Genomic DNA, 22,684 nt, shown 5'->3' with positions numbered 1-22,684 from the left:
ATATCTTCTTCCACTACTCTGTTAAATTCTTTAACTCATTTTTTAATCAGGTTGTTCATTTTCTTATTTTTGAGTTTTAAGAGTTCTTCATATAATCTGGATAAGAGTCCTTTACCAGATACATCTCTTGCAAATATTTTCTTCTAGTCTGTGGCTTGTCTTTATGTATCTCTTGGCAATGTTTTCTGCAGAGCAGAAATTTTAAATTTTAATGAAGTCTATCTAGTGTATCATTTATTTCTCTCATGTATCATGCTTTTGGTGTTGTATCTAAAAAGCCATTGCCAAACCCAAGGTCATCTAGATTTTCTCCTGTGTTATCTTCTAGGAGTTTTATAGTTTTACATTTCACATTCTGTGATCCTTTTTTTTTTTTTTTTTTTGCGGTACGTGGGCCTCTCACTGTTGCGGCCTCTCCCATTGCAGAGCACGGGCTCCGGACGTGCAGGCTCAGCAGCCATGGCTCATGGGCCCAGCTGCTCTGCGGCATGTGGGATCTTCCCGGACCGGGGCACGAACCCCTGTCCCCTGCATCGGCAGGCGGACTCTCAACCACTGTGCCACCAGGGAAGCCCCTGTGATCCATTTTGAGTTAATTTTTGTGAGGAGTGTAAGGTTTGTGTCTAGATTCTTTTTTTGTGTGTGCTTGGATGTCCATTTGTTCCAGCACCATCTGTTGATAAGGCTGTTTCCTAAAGTGGAAGCTTAGTTTATTGAGTTTAGATTCTTCTTTCTTTTTTTTTAAAAAATTATTTATTTATTTTTGGCTGTGTTGGGTCTTCGTTGCTGTGCGCGAGCTTTCTCTAGTTGCGGTGAGTGGGAGCTGCTCTTCATTGTGGTGCACAGGCTTCTCATTGCAGTGGCTTCTCTTGTTGTGGAGCATGGGCTCTAGGCACGTGGGCTTCAGTAGTTGCGGCATACAGGCTCAGTAGTTGTGGCTCACAGGCTCTAGAGCACAGGCTCAGTAGTTGTGGCACACAGGCTTAGTTGCTCTGCGGCATGTGGGATCTTCCCGGACCAGAGATCAAACCCGTGTCCCCTGCATTGGCAGGCGTATTCTTAACCACTGCGCCACCAGGAAAGCCCCCCTTGTTTGTTATATATGCATTCAATGCTATGAATTTCCCTTATTCCCATTGTGGTCTGAGAGCAGACATTGTATGATTTTTATTATTTTAAATTTGTGTCAAGGCACAGAAACAAATTTATTTGGTCTGTTGGTAAATGTTCCATCTGACCTGGAGAAGAATGTGTATTCTGCTACTGTTGGATGAAGTAGTCTAAAGATGTGCATTATATCCAGTTGATTGATGGTGGTGTTGAGTTCAACTATGTCGTTACAGATTTTTTGTCTGCTGGATCTGTTTTTGATAGGTGGCTATTAACATCCCCATATATAATAGTGGATTTATATATTCGTCCTTGTAGTTCTATCAGTTTTTGCCTCATGTATTTTGACACTCTGTTGTTAGGTGCATATGTATGTGTTAAGGATTTTTATGTGTTGTTGGAGAATTGACCCTTTTATTATTATGTAGTGTTTCTCTTTATCCCTGAGAACTTAACTTGTTATGATGTCTGCTGTGTCTGAAAGCTTCTGCTTTTTTTTTATCTGAACAAATTTTCAGTATTCAAGTATTACAGTATTATTAACTATAGTCATCATGTTGGTACATTAGATCTCCAGACATATTCATTCTATAAAACTGCAAGTTTGTACCCTTTGACCAACAGCTCCTCATTTTCCCCACCCCGTGGTAACTACTGTTCTTCTCTCTGGCCAACTTTACATTTTTTATTAGAATTTTGACTTAGTTTGTTAGTTTTTCTAGGCTGTAGACTTTTCAAAGTCCCACCGGAGGGAACTTTCCCCAGATTGTCCCTGGTACATCAGTTCCATTCTTAAGAGTCTAGAGTCGGTGAGCATTTGTTTGAACCCTTCCTTCCATATTTTATTTTATTTTTGTATTATTATTATTTTTTTGTGCGGTACGCGGACCTCTCACTGTTGTGGCCTCTCCCGTTGTGGAGCACAGGCTCCGGACGCGCAGGCTTAGCGGCCACGGCTCACGGGCCCAGCCGCTCCGCGGCATGTGTGATCTTCCCAGACCGGGGCATGAACCCGTGTCCCCTGCATCGGCAGGCGGACTCCCAACCACTGCACCACCAGGGAAGCCCCTTCCTTCCATATTTTAATTAACGCAAGGTTAAATGACACCTTCAGACTGTATCGTTAACAGTTTTATCCAGCACTCTTAGTTCATACTAGACTTCAGTCTTGCCCAGGGTACCTCATTTCTCACAAAGGAAGAACATAATCAAACTGGGTGCATGCTCGTGTCTTGGCTTTCACTCTGTATAGACCACTCTCTCAATTATCCAGGTCTTTTTTAAAGAATTACCTCAACTCTTCGCTTTGTGAATACCCACCCTCAACTCCCTTTTCAGAAGTTCTGCCTTGATCATTAGACTTCACTAAGCCTATTTCTCTAGAGTTTTTGCATAGCCCGAAGTGTCTGTACCTTAATTCTATGTGGAGACATTTTTAACTGATACTGTGTTTTACCTGAAAGTCTAGACATGATATTTAATCCTTCTTTATTTCTGAATGAGTTTAGCAGATCTGGAGGCAAAACTTCTCACTAAAAGCCCTGAGAAGGGGAGCTATTATAAATGATACATTAAAAAAAAAAACCCAAAAAACACCTGTCTTCCAGTTGTATATAACTAATATATAAAAATATGATTTATATCAATATTTGTATGTTTGCTTAAACTTATTTGTATCATATCAGTTGTAGAAACTTTTGTGTATGTCGTTTCCAACTTATGGAGTAAATGTTTACTTAGTTTTTATTAATTACTTAAACCAAAAAAAAAAGGTGTTTAAGGCTGGATTTTGTTTTAACATGATTCCTAGTGTTTTCCCTAGGTTTCGATATTATTTTTATTATCCTTATTTTCTAAATGTATTTTAATTGTAGTTTTGGTCTCCTCTTTGACTTCTGAGCTGTTTTAAGAGAGTTTAAAAAGTTTCCAATTGTTTGTGTGGATTTTCTCCTTGATTTTTGTTATTCATTTCTAATTTTATTATATTTCGTTGGTTTTGTATACTTTCTACATTTTGGAATTTGAGGTTTCTTGACGTATTCATCAGCTTTGGAAAATTCTCAGCTATTATATGTTCAACTACTGCTTTTGTATCATTCTTTGTTTCTTCTAACTAAATGTTCATTAGACTGTTTCACTGTGTTTGTTACCATTTACCCTCTCTTTTAAATTTTTTTAATACTTTTGTTCCACTGTCCTTTGTTCTAAACAGATCATTCTAGATAGATCTTACAGTTTTCTTATCCCCTTTTAACCATGTAATCGCTTGTTAAACATAACAATTGAGTCCATTTATTATGTTTTAAAAGTTCTGGGCTTCCCTGGTGGCGCAGTGGTTGAGAGTCCGCCTGCCGATGCAGGGGACGCGGGTTCGTGCCCCGGTCCGGGAAGATCCCACGTGCCGCGGAGCGGCTGGGCCCGTGAGCCATGGCCGCTGGGCCTGTGTGTCCGGAGCCTGTGCTCCGCAACGGGAGAGGCCACAACACTGAGAGGCCTGCGTACTGCAAAAAAAAAAAAAAAAGTTCTTTATTCAAGTTTGCAACTTTTTGTAGTTCTTAGTTCCCTCCTGAAAATTTTAATGCTCTGATTTTATTACCTTTAACATGGTAAATACAGTTGGTTTAAAATTTTTGTTTGATTATTGCAGTATCTGGAGTTGTTTCGTTTCAGTTGTTTCTGCTCATTCTTGCTCATGTCATCCTGTCTCCTCATGTAACGGATTATGTATGCTTGTGTGCTGGACAATTTATTTGTAGAAATAAATTGATGTTTTTCCCCTAAAAGATAGTTTTTCTTTGATTTTTTTTTTTTTTTTACTGGTACCTAGGGGCACTAGTATTTTAGGAAGGAGCACCTCAGTTCAGTTTCATGTCTCTATTTTCTGTTCCAAGCATGTAACTCAAAGCTGTGCAGCACTCCTTGCAGAGATTGATTTCTGGTTCATTTTTCCTGTTGATGTCCGCAACTTAGGGGTTCCTGCCATCTTGAGTTCCCATTCCCTGGATGGTTGTAGACTTCTAGGACTATCGATGAGTCTGTTGAAAGTCACAGTGCGTGCTCTTGGTTGCCTTTTCCTGAGCAGCCGACACCCCCATGGGAAATGCAGCCCTGAATATCAGGCTTACCTTCCTTTAGTAATTCTTTACAACCTTGTTAGTTTTTTGATGCTTTTAGGACATTTTTACTTTCAAAAATATTTTACTCAGTTTTCTTGTCTTCAGTGGGAGGGTTGTTTCAAATTACCTAGTCTGCTGTTAGAGAAGTAGATGTTCTCTGGAGTTTTCTCTGCATTCTTTTTGTTTTTTTGGATGGATTAGTTATCCATTTTATACATATTAGGGTATACATGTCAATCCCAATCTCCAATTCATCCCCCCCGTCCCCCCTTGGTGTCCATAGGTTTGTTCTCTACATCTGTGTCTCAATTTCCTCCCTGCAGACTGGTTCATCTGTACCATTTTTCTAGGTTTGACATATATGGGTTAACATACGATACTTGTTTTTCTCTTTCTGACTTACTTTACTCTGTATGACAGTCTCTGGATCCATCCATGTCTCTACAAATGACCCAATTTCGTTCCTTTTTATGGGTGAGTAATATTCTATTGTATATATGTACCACATCTTCTTTATCCATTTGTCTGTTGATGGGCATTTAGGTTGCTTCCATGACCTGGCTATTGTAAATAGTGCTGCAAAGAACATTGGGGTGCATGTGTCTTTTTGAATTATGGTTTTCTCAGGGTATATGCCCAGTAGTGGGATTGCTGAGTCATATGGTAGTTCTAGTTTTAGTTTTTTAAGGACCCTCTATACTGTTCTCCATAGTGGCTGTATCAATTTACATTCTCACCAATAGTGCAAGAGGGTTCCCTTTCCTCCACACCCTCTCCAGCATTTGTAGTTTGTAGATTTTCTGATGATGCCCATTCTAACTGGTGTGAGGTGATACCTCATTGTAGTTTTGATTTGCGTTTCTGTAATGATTAGTGATGCTGAGCAGCTTTTCATGTGCTTCTTGGCCGTCTGTATGTCTTCTTTGGAGAAATGTCTATTTAGGTCTTCTGCCCATTTTTGGATTGGGTTATTTGTTTGTTTAATATTGAGCTGCATGAGCTGTTTATATATTTTGGAGATTAATCCTTTGTCTGTCGATTCGTTTGCAAATATTTTCTCCCATTCTGAGGGTTGTCTTTTCAACTTTTTTTTTTTTTTTTGCGGTACGCGGGCCTCTCACTGTTGTGGCCTCTCCCGTTGCGGAGCACAGGCTCCGGACGCGCAGGCTCAGCGGCCATGGCTCACGGGCCCAGCCGCTCCGCAGCATGTGGGATCCTCCTGGACCGGGGCACGAACCCGTGTCCCCTGCATCGGCGGGTGGACTCTCAACCACTGCGCCGCCAGGGAAGCCCTGTCTTTTCATCTTGTTTGTAGTTTCCTTTACTTTGCAAAAGCTTTTAAGTTTCAGTAGGTCCCATTTGTTTATTTTTGTTTTTATTTCCATTACTCTAGGAGGTGGATCAAAAAAGATCTTGCTGTGATTTATGTCAAAGAGTGTTCTTCCTATGTTTTCCTCTAAGAGTTTTATAGTGTCTGGTCTTACATTTAGGTCTCTAATCCATTTTCAGTTTATTTTTGGGTATGGTGTTAGGGAGTGTTCTAATTTCATTCCTTTACATGTAGCTGTCCAGTTTTCCCAGCACCACTTATTGAAGAGACTGTCTTTTCTCCATTGTATATACTTACCTCCTTTGTCATAGATTAGTTGACCATAGGTACGTGGGTTTATCTCTGGGCTTTCTATCCTGTTCCATTGATCTGTATCACTGTTTTAGTGCCAGTACCATATTGTCTTGATTACTGTAGCTTTGTAGTATAGTCTGAAGTCAGGCAGTCTGATTCCTCCAGCTCCGTTTTTTCCCCTCAAGACTGCTTTGGCTATTCGGGGTCTTTTGTGTCTCCACACAAATTTTAAGATTTTTTTGTTCTAGTTCTGTAAAAAATGCCATTGGTAATTTGATAGGGATTGCACTGAATCTGTAGATTGCTTTGGGTAGTATAATCATTTTCACAATATTGATTCTTCCAATCCAAGAAAACAGTATATCTCTTGATCTGTTGGTGTCATCTTTAATTTCTTTCATCAGTGTCTTATAGTTTTCTGCCTCGGGGTCTTTTGTCTCCTTCTGTAGGTTTATTCCTAGGTGTTTTATTCTTTTTGTTGCAATGGTAAATGGGAGTGTTTCCTTGATTTCTCTTCCAGATTTTTCATCATTAGTGTATAGGAATGCAAGAGATTTCTGTGCATTAATTTTGTATCCTGCAACTTTACCAAAATCATTGATTAGGTCTAGTAGTCTTCTGGTGGCATCTTTAGGATTCTCTATGTATAGTATCATGTCATCTGCAAATAGTGACAGTTTTACTTCTTCTTTTCCTAATTGTATTTCTTTTATTTCTTTTTCTTCTCTGATTGCCGTGGCTAGGACTTCCAAAACTATGTTGAATAATAGTGGTGAGAGTGGACATCTTTGTCTTTTTCCTGATCTTAGATGAAATGCTTTCAGTTTTTCACCATTGAGAATGATGTTTGCTGTGGTTTGTTGTATATGGCCTTTATTATGTTGAGGTAGGTTCCCTCTATGCCCCCTTTCTGGAGAGTTTTTATCATAAATGGGTGTTGAATTTTGTCAAAAGCTTTTTGTGCATCTACTGAGATGATCATATGGTTTTTATTCTTCAGTCTGTTAATATGGGTTATCACATTGATTGATTTGCATATATTGAAGAAACCTTGCATCCCTGAGATAAATCCCACTTTATCATGGTGTATGAGCTTCTTAATGTGTTGTTGGATTCTGTTTGCTAGTATTTTGTTGAGGATTTTTGCATCTATGTTCATCAGTGATATTGGTCAGTAATTTTCTTTTTTTGAAGTATCTTTGTCTGGTTTTGGTATCAGGGTGATGGTGGCCTCATAGAATGAGTTTGGGAGTGTTCCTTCCTCTGCAATTTTTTGGAAGAGTTTGAGAAGGATGGGTATTAGCTCTTCTCTAAATGTTTGATAGAATTCACCTGTGAAGCCATCTGGTCCTGGACTTCTGCTTTTTTGAAGATTTTTAATCACAGTTTCAATTTCATTATTTGTGATTGGTCTGTTCATATTTTCTATTTCTTCCTGGTTCAGTCTTGGAAGGTTTTACCTTTCTAAGAATTTGTCCATTTCTTCCAGGTTGTCCATTTTATTGATATAGAGTTGCTTGTAGTAGTCTCTTAGGATGCTTTGTATTTCTGCAGTGTCTGTTGTAACTTCTCCATTTTCATTTCTAATTATATTGATTTGAATCCTCTCCCTCTTTTTCTTGATGAGTCTGGCTAATGGTTTACTAATTTTGTTTATCTTCTCAAGGAACCAGATTTTAGTTTTATTGATCTTTGCTATCGTTTTCTTTGTTTCTATTTCATTTATTTCTGCTCTGATCTTTATGATTTCTTTCCTTCTACTATGGGTTTTGTTTGTTCTTCTTTCTCTAGTTCCTTTAGGTGTAAGTTTAGATTGTTTATTTGGGAGTTTTTTTGTTTCTTGATGTAGGCTTGTATTGCTGTAAACTTCCCTCTTAGAACTGCTTTTGCTGCATCCCATAGGTTTTGGATCGTCATGTTTTCATTGTCATTTGTCTCTAGGTATTTTTCAATTTCCTCTTTGATTTCTTTTTTTTTTTTGCAGTACGCAGGCCTCTCACCGTTGTGGCCTCTCCCGTTGCGGAGCACAGGCTCCGGATGCACAGGCTCACCAGCCACGGCTCATGGGCCCAGCCACTCCGCGGCACGTGGGATCTTCCTGGACCGGGGCACGAACCCGTGTCCTCTGCATTGGCAGGCGGACTCTCAACCATTGCGCCACCAGGGAAGCCCCTCTTTGATTTCTTCAGTGATCTCTTGGTTATTTTGTAACGTATTGTTTAGCCTCCATGTGTTTGTGGTTTTTACGTTTTTTCCCCTGTAATTGATTTCTAATCTCATAGCGTTGTGGTCAGAAAAGATGCTTGATATGATTTCAGTTTTCTTAAATTTACTGAGGCTTGATTTGTGACCCAAGATGTGGTCTGTCCTGGAGAATGTTCTGTGCGCACTTGAGAAGAAAGTGTAATCTGCTGTTTTTGGATGGAATGTCCTATAAATATTAATTAAATCTATGTGGTCTGTTGTGTCATTTAAAGCTTCTGTTTCCGTAGTAATTTTCTGTTTGGATGATCTGTCCATTGGTGTAAGTGAGGTGTTAAAGTCCCCCACTATTATTGTGTTATTGTTGATTGCCTTTTTTATAGCTGTTAGCAGTTGCCTTATGTATTGAGATGCTGCTATGTTGGGAGCATATATATTTATAATTGTTATATCTTCTTCCTGGATTGATCCCTTGATCATTATGTAGTATCCTTTCTTGTCTCTTGTAACCTTCTGTATTTTAAAGTCTATTTTATCTGATATGAGTATTGCTACTCCAGCTTTCTTTTGATTTCCATTTGCATGGAATATCTTTTTCCATCCCCTCACTTTCAGTCTGTATGTGTCCCTAGGTCTGAAGTGGGTTGCTTGTAGATAGCATATATATGGGTCTTGTTCTTGTATCCATTCAGTGAGCCTGTGTCTTTTGGTTGGAGCGTTTAATCCATTCACATTTACGGTAATTATTGATATGTATGTTTCTATTACCATTTTCTTAAATGTTTTGGGTTTGTTTTAGTAGGTCCTTTTCTTCTCTTGTGTTTCCCACTTAGAAAAGTTCCTTTAGCATTTGTTCTAGAGCTGGTTTGGTGGTGCTGAATTCTTTTGCTTTTCTGTAAAGCTTTTGATTTCTCCATTACATCTGAATGAGATCCTTTCTGGGTAGAGTATCTTGGTTGTAGGTACTTCCCTTTCATCACTTTAAGTATGTCATGCCACTCCCTTCTGGCTTGTAGTATTTTCTGCTGAGAAATCAGCTGTTAACCTTATGGGAGTTCCCTTGTATATTATTTGTTGTTTTTCCCTTTCTGCTTTCAGTAATTTTTCTTTTTCTTTAATTTTTGCCAGTTTGATTACTATGGGTCTTGACATGTTTCTCCTTGGGTGTATCCTGTATGGGACTCTCTGTGCTTCCTGGACTTGGGTGGCTATTTCCTTTCCCATGTTAGGGAAGTTTCAACTATAATCTCTTCAAATATTTTCTCAAGTCCTTTTTTTTCTCTCTTCTCCTTCTGGGACCCGTATAATGCGAATGTTGCTACGTTTAATGTTGTCCCAGAAGTCTCTTAGGCTGTCTTCAATTCTTTTTTCTTTATTCTGTTCCACAGCCATGAATTCCACCATTCTGTCTTCCAGGTCACTTATCCGTTCTTCTGCCTCAGTTATTCTGCTATTGATTCCTTCTAGTGTATTTTTCATTTCAGTTATTATATTGTTCATCTCTGTTTGTTATTTAATTCTTCTAGGTCTTTGTTAAACATTTCTTGCATCTTCTCGATCTTTGCCTCTATTCTTTTTCCGAGGTCCTGGATCATCTTCACTATCATTCTGAATTCTTTTTTTGGAAGGTTGCCTATCTTCACTTCATTTAGTTGTTTTTCTGGGGTTTTATCTTGTTCCTTCATCTGGTACATAGCCCTCTGCCTTTTCATCTTGTCTATCGTTCTTTGAATGTGGTTTTTCTTCCACAGGCTGCAGGATTCTTTTCTCTGCATTCTAATATGTGCTAGTTTATGTAAATTTTGGGCAACACTTGAATAGAATGTATAGTCTGTTTTGTTTCCTTGGGTCGTGTATGAAAGTTGATATCCATTTATTAGAGTCTACCAGCCAGGATATTGTTATTAAAAGTAAAATAACTCGGGGCTTCCTTGGTGGCACAGTGGTTAAGAATCTTCCAGCCAGTGCAGGGGACACAGGTTCAAGCCCTTGTCTGGGAAGATCCTGCATGACGTGGAGCAACTAGACCCGTGCGTTGCAACTACTGAGCCTGCGCTCTAGAGCCCGCAAGGCACAACTACTGAGCCTGCAAGCCACAACTACTGAAGCCCACATGCCTAGAGCCCCTGCTGTGCAACAGAGGAAGCCACTGCAGTGAGAAGCCCGCACATCACAACAAAGTGTAGCCCCCACTCGGTTCAACTAGAGAAGGCCTGCACACAGCAACCAAGACCCCACACAGCAACCAAGACCCAACACAGCCAAAAATAAAAAAACTAAAAATTAAAAAAAAAAGTAAAATAATTCAAATTCGAAGAAAGAATGAAATCTATGGGTCATGTACTGTCATGTTCAGAGATCAGATGGATTTGAGTTGGCTTAAGTCAGCCTCACTATTGTCACAAAATTCCTGGTTCATTGTATCTCTCTGCCTTTTTTTTAGTCAGCTGCATCCTATGGCTGACTCCCCTTGATGGAAGATGGTTGCCTGCAAACTTGGGTACCACATGATTTCTTGTCCATATCCCTGGAGAGGGAGCTTGACTCTGTATCAGCTAAACAGAATTGGAGGACCAGTTTTTATCATATGTCAATTGCTGATCCAGTCTGTTTCAAAAGTAAACCAATCTCTGGTATCCAAGTACCATAGTCATAGTTCACACCTAGAGTTAGGAATAGGAGCGGCACGATGCCTTCAGTGGCAGAGAGTCATGAAGTGGTGCCGAGGGGGCACTGTGCAGGTCATGGTTATAGATTCTGTTTGGGGGTCCTCCACTTGCTTCTTAACGTTTTATCTGCTTCCCTTTTTAAGGGCTGGGGCAGCTTATATTTTCTTCTGCTTTGATTGAGCTGCATTGATCTGTAGAATCCATCCTTCATTTCAAAAATGGTTTTTTCCATAGAATCTTTGAATATTTTTTTCCATTCAGTCTATTTTCCTTGTTAAGTAGTAGTAATTATGCATATTTGTTGTATGTGTTATTCTTTTTCTTTGACTAATCTTCTTTCATCATCTTCACTGTTTTAGATTCTTCTGTTTTCTCCAGTGCATCCACCACATCCCAACATTGTCTTCAGAGTTATTGTTGCTTCATGTGATCCTCTTGTTTTCAGTTCTGCAATTATTTTGATTTCTTCAATTTCTTTGCTCCAGCTCACACTCAACATAGTAGTGATTAGTGGTAGTTGAGGTTCTGGAGCCACACTGCCTGTGTTTGAATTCAAACTCCTCTGCTTATTGTGTTTTTGAGCAAAGTTCCTTGACCTCTTATCTTGCCTCCTCATCTGTAAAATGGAGATGATGATAGTAGCTGTGTTTTGGGGATACCCCGCCATGGGTCCCTTGCACCTGACACATCTTGTGTATGCCAGCAATGGAAGGCCTTGGCCACTCCTTACCTGGGCCTTTTCTCAGGGTTGTGTTTGCAGTGAGCAACCTTGAAGAATGAGGTCGTGTATCCCTCTGGGACAAAGAGCAGGTTGTTTAATGCTTTTACTATAAAAGCAGTGGTTTCCCACACTCTTTGTTCCTTGTAATACAGTTCACTGAGAGTGCAGGAGTCCATTTGGGCCCATGGTTTTGCCCCCGTGACACTTGGGGGCCAGAAGGGAACTGACAACAGTATCCTCATGCTTCTGCTGCTTGCTGTGCAGTGAGTAATACAGTCCTTTTGTCTTTGATCCAGGAGTCTTGTGTCTTCTGCCAGCATCCATGAAACAGTAACAAACTAACTTATTAGCTTGTGTAAAGTCCTGGGCCAGGCAGCCGTCTTCATAAGGTTGTTGTGAAGTTTAAATGAGTTAATGCGTTTAACCACCTACAGCATTGCCTAGGACATAGTAAGCACTTACTAAATGTTAGCCATGAAGATGTCTCTTTAAATATCCTCATATTATTTGCATTGGATTTTTAGGCCTAAATAAAGATAAGGCTCAGAAGAAGATTAACATTGCTATAAATATCCATTATTATATGGTGAAGATGTATATTGTAATTTGTTGGGTTTATTTAGTTTCTTTTATTAGTTGTGAAAAATGAGTATCCATTAAAAACACATTTTTAAGAAGTCATATAGAAAAACTAAAGGAAATATTTTTAACTAAATAAAATATCCAGAGAGCAGTTGAATTTTGACAATTAGTATCCTAATTAATGTCCCTGTGGTTTTGAGGTCTTGATAAGTATTGGAGTCTTTTTCTTAATTCTTTTGTGCTTACATTAAAAAATCATATTAAAAGTATAATAGTAATGTATATTTGTGAAAATTTATGAAACTATGGGTAAGTATAAAGAGAATAAGTTAGCTGTAAAAGTGTTAGCTTCTAGGGACCCACTGTTTGACATTTTTTTGTATTTATTTATAGTTGCTTACATTTTAATGTCTTTACATGCCCTCTGAAAGTGGTGACTATCCTGATATTAATGAGTGTCAAGTAGTTTAATGAATAAAGATAGAATAAGTAAAATATTTGCTATTTATCGTGTGCTAATTCTTTAGCTTTATAGCACAGTTTGGATGTAGTAGATACATTAGATTCAGTGAGCCACACACCAGTGGAAAACGTAACTGTTGGGATGCAGACTGTTTTTTGAGCACCACTGTTCAAAAGAAGGAAAGGACATGATTACACAATTTCTTAGATATACGTTCTTTTGTAGTCTTAGTACTATAAAGGAAGCAAGGAAAGTATTGCCAGTTCTGGGGAGGTAAAGGAAGTTAGGAGAGAGAAAAATAATTTTTATTCTACTTAGTAGTTGACTAAATCATAGAAGCATGCGTATGGTTTGGATAACTAGTAGAAAAATGGATGTTCGTGTTGACTAACGTAATTACCAAATATTAGCCCATTTAAAAATTTATATTTTTCTGTGCTTTTTCTAATTTATGTGTTTGTGTATAATAAGATTTATCTGCTTGCTTTGTATTACACAATGTTTAATTAATCAGTTAATTAAACAATTACTGAACATCATCCAGGTTGTGTGATAGGCTCTGGTTTGTAAAACAGATAAAGTAGCTGCTTTCATAGAGTATATAGTCTAGTGGGGTGCTGTCTAGTGGTACACTTTTTCGTGTCACTGACCCCTATGGCAGACCCTTTTCCAAATAATGTTTTAAAACTAATAAAATAAAATTGCAAAGATAAATAGTTATATTGAAATATTACCAAAATAGAAAAAAGCCAAATTTGTAATTTCATAATGTGTTCTTTATTTATTCTTAAATCATAAAATCTAATTTATAATTATGGTAATTTTGAAGTAGTGATGAGGGTAAGTGATATTTTGGGGATATCTGCAAGCATTGAATGTGATAAATTATCTGCTTTCTATTGGTGACAGAGACATGAGTATGGCTGTACAGCTCTGCTTGTGCGTATATTCATGATGAAATGGGTTTATTTTAAAATTTTAAATCTCAGAGGTCAGTATAAATAAAGATGTAATTTCTCCCTCCAGCATGCTAGAACCCCTGATTAAATACAGTCTAAAAATTAAAAGATAGGATGCTTTGCTTTTAATTTATTTTATTTTTTAAAATTGAAGTATAGTTGATTTACAGTGTTGTGTTAGTTTCTGGTGTACAGCAAAGTGATTCAGATATATATATATATCTTTTTCATATTCTTTTCCTTTATGGTTTATTAAAGGATATTGAATATAGTTCCCTGTGCTATACAATAGAACCTTGTTGTTTATCCATCCTATGTATAATAGCTTGCATCTGCTAATCCCAAACTGCTAATCTGTCCCCCCTGCTGAACCATAAGTCTGTTCTCTATGTCTGTGAATCTGTTTCAGTTTCATAGATAAGTTCATTTGTGTCATATTTTAGATTCCACATATAAGTGATATCATATGTTATTTGTCTTTCTCTTTCTGACTTACTTCGCTTAATATGATAATCTCTAGGTATATCTGTGTAGCTGTAAATGACATTATTTCATTCTTTTTTATGGCCGAGTAATATTCCATTGTATGTATATACCACATCTTCTTCATCCAATCATTATTTAGTTTGTTTCCCTGTCTTGGCTGTTGTAAATAGTGCTGCTGTGAACGTAGGGGTGCATGTCTTTTCAAATTATAGTTTTGGCTGGATATATGCCCAGGAGTGGAATTGCTAGATCATATGGTAACTCAAGTTTTTTGAGGAACCTCCATACTATTTTGCATAGTGACTGCACCAATTTACATTCCTACCAACAATGTTCCCTTTTCTCCACACCCTCTTCAGCATTTGTTATTTGTAGACTTTCTGATGATGGCCGTTCTGACTGCCGTGAGGTGGTACCTCATTGTAGTTTTGATTTGCATTTCTCTAATAACTGGCGATGTTGAGTAAAAAGATAGGGTGCATTGAAGGGATGCACTGTGTATTGGTAAGGAGGCCATAATTGGACTCTAGAATATTTTTGACATCTTATAGTCTATTACGCTGTCATGTTGGTGAGTTTGCTGAATATATTTGTAGGATACATACAGCTCTTCCAAAGAATTATTTAACCTTTGGGGGGAAATTTCATATTGACCAAGATCAAAATATTTTATTTCCATGAACTTTGCTGTGAAGTAAATGTTCTTACTACTTTATAATTTTATTCAGTAGTGCTTAAGAAGTAAAGAGAAAAACTCTGTATTTTCAACTTTCATCTCATTCTTCATATTCAACAAATGATTCCTCAGTAACATGGTCCTAGTAAAATATTAACATTTCGGTTTAACATGAATTTATTCATAAAACTTATGAGCTATGATCAGATCAGATATTGTGCCAGGCAGTGTGTAGTAGTGGAAAGAGCACCCTTGGGCTTCGGAGTTACACAAATCTGATTGTGTATCCCAGCTTTGCTTCCTGTTAGCTATGTGACCTCAAGCTTGTTTAACTTTCAGACTTAGTTTCCTTATCTTTTTTTAAAAATAAATTTATCTATCTATCTATCTATCTATCTATGGCTGTGTTGGGTCTTTGTTGCTGCGCGGGCTTTCTCTAGTTGGCGGTGAGCGGGGCTACTCTTCATTGTGGTGCACGGCCTTCTCATTGCGGTGGCTTCTTTTGTTGCGGACACGGGCTCTAGGCTTGCAGGCTTCCATAGTTGTGGCACGTGGGCTCAGTAGTTGTGGCCCGCAGTCTCTAGAGCGCAGGTTCAGTAGTTGTGGCACTTGGGCTTAGTTGTTCCGCGGCACGTGGGATCTTCCTGGACCAGGGAACGAACCCATGTCCCCCTGCATTGGCAGGCAGATTCTTAACCACTGCACCACCAGGGAAGTCCAGATATTCCTCTGTTTTTTTTTTTCTTTGTTGATCTTTACAACTTATTGGTTTTTTAAACTTCTTTTTTTTTTTACGTCTTTATTGGAGTATAATTGCTTTACAATGTTGTGTTAGTTTCTGCCGTATAACAAAGTGAATCAGCTATACATATAGATATATCCCCATATCCCCTCCTTCTTGCGTCTCCTTCCCACCCTCCCTATCCCACCCCTCTAGGTGGTCACAAAGCATCGAGTTGATCTCCCTGTGCTATGCCGCTGCTTCCCACTAGCTATCTGTTTTACATTTAGTAGTGCAGATATGTCAGTGCCACTCTCTCACTTCATCCCAGCTTACCCTTCCCCCTCCCCTGTCCTCAAGTCCATTCTCTACATCTGCGTCTTTATTCCTGTCCTGCCCCTAGGTTCTTCAGAACCAATTTGTTTTTAATTCCATATATATGTGTTAGCATATGGTATTTGTTTTTCTCTTTCTGACTTCAGTCTGTATGACAGACTCTAGGTCCATCCACCTCACTACGAATAACTCAATTTCGTTTCTTTTTATGGCTGAGTAATATTCCATTGTATATATGTGCCACATAGTCTTTATCCATTTGGAATGTAATTGCTTTACAGTGTTGTGTTAGTTTCAGATATTACTCTTTTTTAAAAGAGAAGAATTAAGTGAGAGAACTATTAGGCACACTTACACTTGTCCTTTTAGTTTCAGCTGGGCTTCTGACACTTTTCTGAAGCCTTTCTAAATTATATTTTCCACCTCTTCCCTTAACTCCCATGATACCTTGTACCTCCATCATGTCAGTGATTGTGTCCTGTTGCCATCATTTGCTATTTCCTGAATAGATCCATTAAGCATAGGGATCCTGACTCTTCTTTTTTCCCCATTAAAGAGTTGTTTTCTCATATGTACCCTGATAAACACAATAAAATAGACTGTATTTTTGTGCTACCATTGGACTAGAATGTGTGGTACATAGTAGTTACCCAAAATTTTGTTTGGTAAAAAAATCATTCTAAAGCAATGATTTATTGAATCCCTAGCAAACAGCCAGGAGGTGCTAAATAAATGTTCTGTTTATTCCTGTTACTTCCCACAATACAGTTTAATAATGTGTGATCTGGTGGGTGATATCCAACTAGATGGAAAGTAAATACATAGTTATAGTATGTGAGTGTAGGTAATCAGAGTAGCAGCTACATACCTACACTTACTGTATACTTAGGGCATTAGGCTAAGTGCCCAATGTATTCTCTTTTTTGATCCTCAGAGACAGTTTTATTGTAGCTGGCATTAGCTATCTGTTAAATGATTAGCAAACTGAAATTGAGATGAGGTTAATTAAGCAAGTTGTGAAGGTCACATTGCTAGCAAATGACTGAGATATGATGCAAATTCTGGACCATTTGACTGCAAGCCTTTGATTTTAACTAAAGCAGCAAAACAGCCTTTGCTATTAATTTTAAACTTTTTTGTGTCATAGAACCAACTATTTAGGATTAATCCTAAGTAAGAGTAAGAGTCATGGGAGGTGGAATGGCATTGTGTAAGGGCACGGTTAGAGCTAATTTACAGTTGTGTCCCATTTACCTATGTATCTACAAAGGTTTGCCTAGAGTGCACACGCTATCCAAGTTCTCTTAGGTTCTTTAGTGTAGTTACCACCCACATGTGACACCTGGTGGTTTGAGTTTACACACAAGTAGGTGCTTCGAATAAAACCACCCCACTCTGATCATCCCCAGGGTTGGAGAGGACTCCATCTTTCTGGTTTTAGAGCATTTTGAGACCAACTGGCTTTGTCAGTATTTTAGGTCAGGTTCAAAATAAGGAGAAAGGTACACTGGAGATTTTGTATCAAAGAAAAATATAACCCTTAAATTTTTAATTTTTTAAAAAATTTATTTTTGGCTGTGCTTCACGTCTTGTGGGATCTTATTTCCCTGACCAGGGATTGAACCTGGGTCCTCAGCAGTGAAAGCTCGGAGTCCTAACCACTGGACCACCAGGAAATTCTCAACACTTAAATTTTTTTTTAAAAAAGTATGTGCTTGTTCTTATTTGCGCATTTCTGGACTGTAGTCATTTGAACAAATAGAATCCCATGAAAGGCAAAAACTGCAAAGTGGCACAGGTTGAAAGGCCAGCTTTCTTGCATTAGGCACAAGTACAAGATGGTGTTTGAGGCATTTTTATTAGTTAACTGCAGGTAGCCAAGTACTTGCATCAGAACTGTTCCCTCAGTTGTCTCTGGGTTCACAGTCATTTCATCCAGAGCATCTCTGGATGACATCTCTTGTTGGATATTTGGGTTTCATTTCAGCCAGAGTAGTCTGTTTCACATTCTGCTGCCAAACTCTGACAGTCTTTCGAAGACTTGGGCTAAGAGAGGAGAGGGACGTAAACACTAGTTTAATTGTCCTGCCTTGACTTTGACAGATAGTGAGACCTAACATTTCTACTAAATGAAGAGTGACAGCCAAAAGAAATAGGTTGTATTATTACATGTAGTTTCACATATTTAGGGATGCCTTTTTCTATTTCTATTTTGTGGCTGGAACTGTTCCCTAGGAAGCAGTTATAGGACTTTTCCTTGTTCCTTAAAAAACAAATGATTAAAACAACAAAATCCAAACCAAAAATAAGACCAAAACACACCAATCCTTATTGGATCTTTGGCAGATCCAGGTTAGAATCATGGGCAGAGCCAGTAGGAAAAATAGGTAGAGGAGAATATTCCTTTTTTTTTTTTTTTTTTAAGAAAAGAGAACTCTTAAAGCCTGCTTTACTACTGTCCTCCTTGTGGATCAGGCCTGTTCCTGGTCCCATTTCTTAAAAAAGAAAAAAAATCCCTTTGTCTGAATCTGTTTTTTTTTCCCCTCTGAAATTTCAAAAGTTGTGTACCTGAAGACCTACCAACCCACCAATAACATTCATATTTAACCTTACTGTTTCTTTCTAGGTCTAATTTGAGAGAGAGAGAGAGAGAGACAGGCAGAGAGATTGTCCTCTTACTTACTTCCCCTTAGTTATAAACAATAAAGAAAACCCAAAGAATGTTTAAAGGGTTATGTGTTTTATTTTTCAGGGAGAGAAAAACAACAGAATACCTGAAATTGTGCCTCAATTTGCTAGAAGAAAAATTCTGATTAGAGGCCATAGTGGTGGTTAGCAACATATTAAGAGAGAATGGACAGGCCATACCTATTGGAGGGACCCTGATTTTGGGGGAGGGGGGGATGCAGGCTAAATGGTGCTGGTTCTTAGGACAAACGTGTTCCCAGGGATGTGGTGACATGACCCTCATCCACCTGCCTCATTGTAAGCTTCTGAGGCCCTCTTCTTATTCCTCTTTTACAGTTCTCATTTCTTCTCTTGACTCTTACCCTTTCTTGTTACCTAGTAGTAGAAATGGTACAAAAAGGGCATACCCCACATGTGCTCTGGACATCTCTGGGTAGAAATGAAATGCCTCTTTAAAGGTGTTTTTATATATGGTCATTTTATAGTACTTTGAATATTATAGGCAGAGAGAATCTCTCAAGCCGTACTGTATTCCTTTCTGTCTTTGGTTGTAAAAGTGCTAGAGGGCAGGCAACGCAGAATAATTCCTGGCTCTCTCCAGATGCTTTCCCTAGAGCTCTGGAGGCAGCTGGTCTGCTTTTCAAGTTATTGCAGGTCACAGCACTACCATATATTTTGATACAGCATAAATGGTGTCAGTTGATTTCCAAACACTGCTATCACTGTTCTCTCACCTACTCACCAGCCCGCCTATTTTAAGTTTTTGTTACGCAGTGCTCCATACCTGATGCTGGTTTCTGTGTTAGAGCATGGGTTAAACTGATGTAACAGAGATGTCCAAATACAGCAGTGGTTTAAATAAAACATTCATTTTTCTTTCGTGTAATATTTCTGAGAGTGAGAGGTCCAGGCTGATGGGGTGACTTTGCTCCCTGTGGTGTTTTTTTTTTTTTTTTGTGGTACGCGGGCCTCTCACTGCTGTGGCCTCTCCCGTTGCGGAGCACAGGCTCCGGATGCGCAGGCTTAGCAGCCATGGCTCACAGGCCCAGCCGCTCTGCGGCACATGGGATCTTCCCGGACCAGGGCACAAACCCGTGTCCCCTGCATCGGCAGGCAGACTCTCAACCACTGCGCCACTAGGGAAGCCCTGCAGATCTTTTTATAATCCTTGTTTGATACAAATGTATTTTGTATTTGTAGATTTGATTCTATACCAATTTTGTGGCTAGAAGTAGGCAGGAGAGACACCGTGATTAATAGGCCCCACAAGCACTTAATTTATGGTCAACTTTTCTACTTCAGTTTTAAAAAGAAACATTTTATTTTATTTTAACATCTTTATTGGAGTATAATTGCTTTACAATGGTGTGTTAGTTTCTGCTTTATAACAGTGAGTCAATTATACATATACATATATCCCCACATCTCTTCCCTCTTGCATCAAAAATATGGAACACTTCACGAATTTGCGTGTCATCCTTGCGCAGGGGCCATGCTAATCTTCTCTGTATTGTTCCAATTTTAGTATATGTGCTGCCGAAGTGAGCACAAAAGAAACATTTTAAATAGGAAAACCAGAACCATATGTTTGATGCCTCATTGCATCATTAATTTTATGATTTGACAGGATTTACAATTGTTTATAATTATTTCTAACTAAAAAATTAATAGTTCTCAAAATTATTCATTTGTCAGAATAGTTCCCTAAAATTCATTTTGAATCTAGAAGACTTTGACAGGGAAGTCATGCTAATCTGAGAGGTAAGAAATCAGATTTGATGTGAAAGTGAGTGTTCAAGCTGCTAGATGTGCCTCGTATGCAGTTGAAGTATGGTCTGGAGCTCAGGACAGGAGGTAGGGTTAGGGATGTTGACTTAAAAATCAGTAAGTCAGGGACTTCCCTGGTGGTGCCATGGTTAAGAATCCGCCTCCCAATGCAGAGGACACGGGTTTGATCCTTGGTCAGGGAACTAGATCCCACATGCATGCCGCAACTAAGACTTCACATGCTGCAACTAAGGAACCCGCCTGCTGCAACTAAGACCCGGCACAACCAAAAATAAATAAATTAAAAAAAAATCAGTAAGTTGGGCCTCCCTGGTGGCACAGTGGTTAAGAATCTGCCTGCCAGTGCAGGGGACACTGGCTCGAGCCCTGGTCCAGGAAGATCCCACATGTCACGGAGCAGCTAAGCCTGCGAGCCACAACTACTGAAGCCCGTGTGCCTAGAGCCCGTGCTCCACAACAAGAGAAGCCACCGTGGTGAGAAGTCCCCGCACCACAACGAAGAGTAGCCCCCGCTTACCACAACTAGAGCAAGCCTGCGTGCAGCAACGAAGACCCAACACAGCCAAAAATAAATAAATTTATTAAGAAAACACACACAAAAGACGAGCACGTAGAGGACACGTAGAGAGCTGTACTCACGGTTAGAGGTCTCAGATCAGCTGAAGAGGCAGATACTAGACCGTTCAATTAATCTTTGTTAACAAACTCGTGAAGTATAGGTAGCTTTCTGATTTTATGGGGAGTGAATTGAAGCTGAGAGAGATGACTTCTGCATAAAGTTGCCTAGTTTGTCGTTGGTGGAACTTGTCCTCATGACTCCAAAGCCCATAGTAATCCATGATATCTCCCTGTGTTTAAGAGGTGAAAAGCATTTCACTGAAGAGGGAGTGAGTACTCCTTGGTGCCAGATGAATTTCTGGAGTGTTTGAAGGCTTGTGAGTAGCCCGGGATTATGTATTAGTTCTTTTGGCACCAGTGAGGTGGCGAGAACAGTGCTGTGGTTGGAGGATGGATGCCTTGTAGGAAGGGTCTGAGGTGGAGGGCAGCCACTCCAGAGTCCCATTGCATGAAATTTGGTGGTGAAAGGAAGAAAAGACAGGAGGAGCTTAAACGACTATAAGCTTTTCTTGTTGGTTGGTTGGTTGGTTGGTTTGGGGGTAGTGGTGCAGAAAAGTATGTGTAAATTTCCAGTTAGAAAGGAAAGATGGAGCCAGGAGTGTGGGGTTGCATCAGGAGCGCTAGTGCAGGGATCATGCCTGTTAATGTCTAACAATACAGTGTGAGAGACAGGGTGGTGGATATGTCGTTTTATTTAAAGAGAGGAATGATATTAGGGGTAATGGTGTTTGGAAACCCTCTCAACAGTTAGGTTGCCTCCTAAGAAAGTATGTGTGAGGTGTTCGGGGTTGGAGTCTTGAGGATAACTGAAAAAGGCACTGGAGTCAAAGGCACTGTGTTCTTTTCAGTCATTTAACTTTTAGAATGGCTGATAGAGGCCATAATGCTTGTTTTAAATGAATGATAATTTCAATTTATAAATTACCAAGAAACTTTTTCATGAGTCACATTTGTTGTGTAGAGGAACTGCTATAATCCTGAAAATAAGGTTCTTAACAGTTATTATTAAGATTTGCGTCAATTGTAATTTGGAAAAGTATGCCCTGTTTTACATTATTTTGATTATCATTTTATAATATAGAATAAATATAAACAGTACCATTAATTATATATATATAAGCTTTTCCTACGTTAGTTAAGTATTGTCATTTGTTGCTTCATTATTTTTCCTTTACGATGTATGCTTTATAGATAAATTCACTAAAGATTGGTATAATGCAGAATGACTTTTTGTATTCTCTTGTTTACTGTTAAGCAGAAATCAAAGAACAATCAGCAGAAGAAGATGCTGAAGCAGAATTGGACAGCAGCAAGCAGCCAGGCCCAGCCTTTCAGCGTTCTGTGTCTGAGGAATCTGCAACCTCCCTGGTCTCTGTTGGTATAGAAGCCAAAATCAGGTTAGAGAATGAATGCAACTGGATTGGAGATTAGTGACGGGCAAAAGAGCAGCGAGTTGACTGTAGAGGGAGTTCAGAGAGTGCAGGCTTAGGACAGAAAGCTGGGTGGACTTTAAGAGCTGATAGCTCTGCGCGTGGCTGGAGTGAAGCACGTCCGTGGGCTTAGGTGGCTGTGGAACAGAGCAGTGGGCTACTGTGTTACTCTGCTCTCCTCAGACCAGGACAGAATATTTCCAGGATGCGATCGATTCCCTAGAAGAAGAAAAAAGTCTAAACTTTTAGCATAAGAACTGAGTTTTTATTTACTTGTAAACTTAAGTTTATACTCTTGTTCTTTACCCTCTCTTCATTCTTTAAAAAAAGAAATACAGGATGTGGTAACTTCTCTGTGTATCATTCAGCTTAAGTCTTGTAATTTTTTAGATCTTAACTTGGAAGCCATGAATAAAACTGGAACCATCCATCAGTTGAATATTCCCATCTTCTTGAAATGTTTCCTTTCTTTTGCTTTTGTCACATCTGCCTCCT

General features: G+C 39.0%; 1 protein-coding gene across 10 annotated transcripts in view; it reads left to right on the top strand.

Annotated features, from left to right (window-relative positions):
• The window catches only part of KMT2C (lysine methyltransferase 2C), a 293,955-nt gene that overhangs the window by 83,205 nt on the left and 188,066 nt on the right, over nucleotides 1–22,684 (top strand). For 9 of the 10 annotated variants that reach the window (XM_082846696.1, XM_082846705.1, XM_082846699.1 and 6 more), the window contains one exon: nucleotides 22,015–22,156. In XM_082846696.1, the coding sequence (XP_082702822.1) occupies nucleotides 22,015–22,156 (142 nt within the window). The remainder of the gene's footprint in view (nucleotides 1–22,014; nucleotides 22,157–22,684) is intronic. The other variant, XM_082846698.1, reaches the window with a different exon arrangement.

The sequence above is a fragment of the Leucopleurus acutus genome (assembly GCF_964270905.1).
Source record: "Leucopleurus acutus genome assembly, chromosome: 9".
NCBI classification, from domain to species: Eukaryota; Metazoa; Chordata; class Mammalia; order Artiodactyla; family Delphinidae; genus Leucopleurus; species Leucopleurus acutus.
Note: the sequence above shows the minus strand (reverse complement) of the source record. Positions and strands in the feature narration are given on the sequence as shown.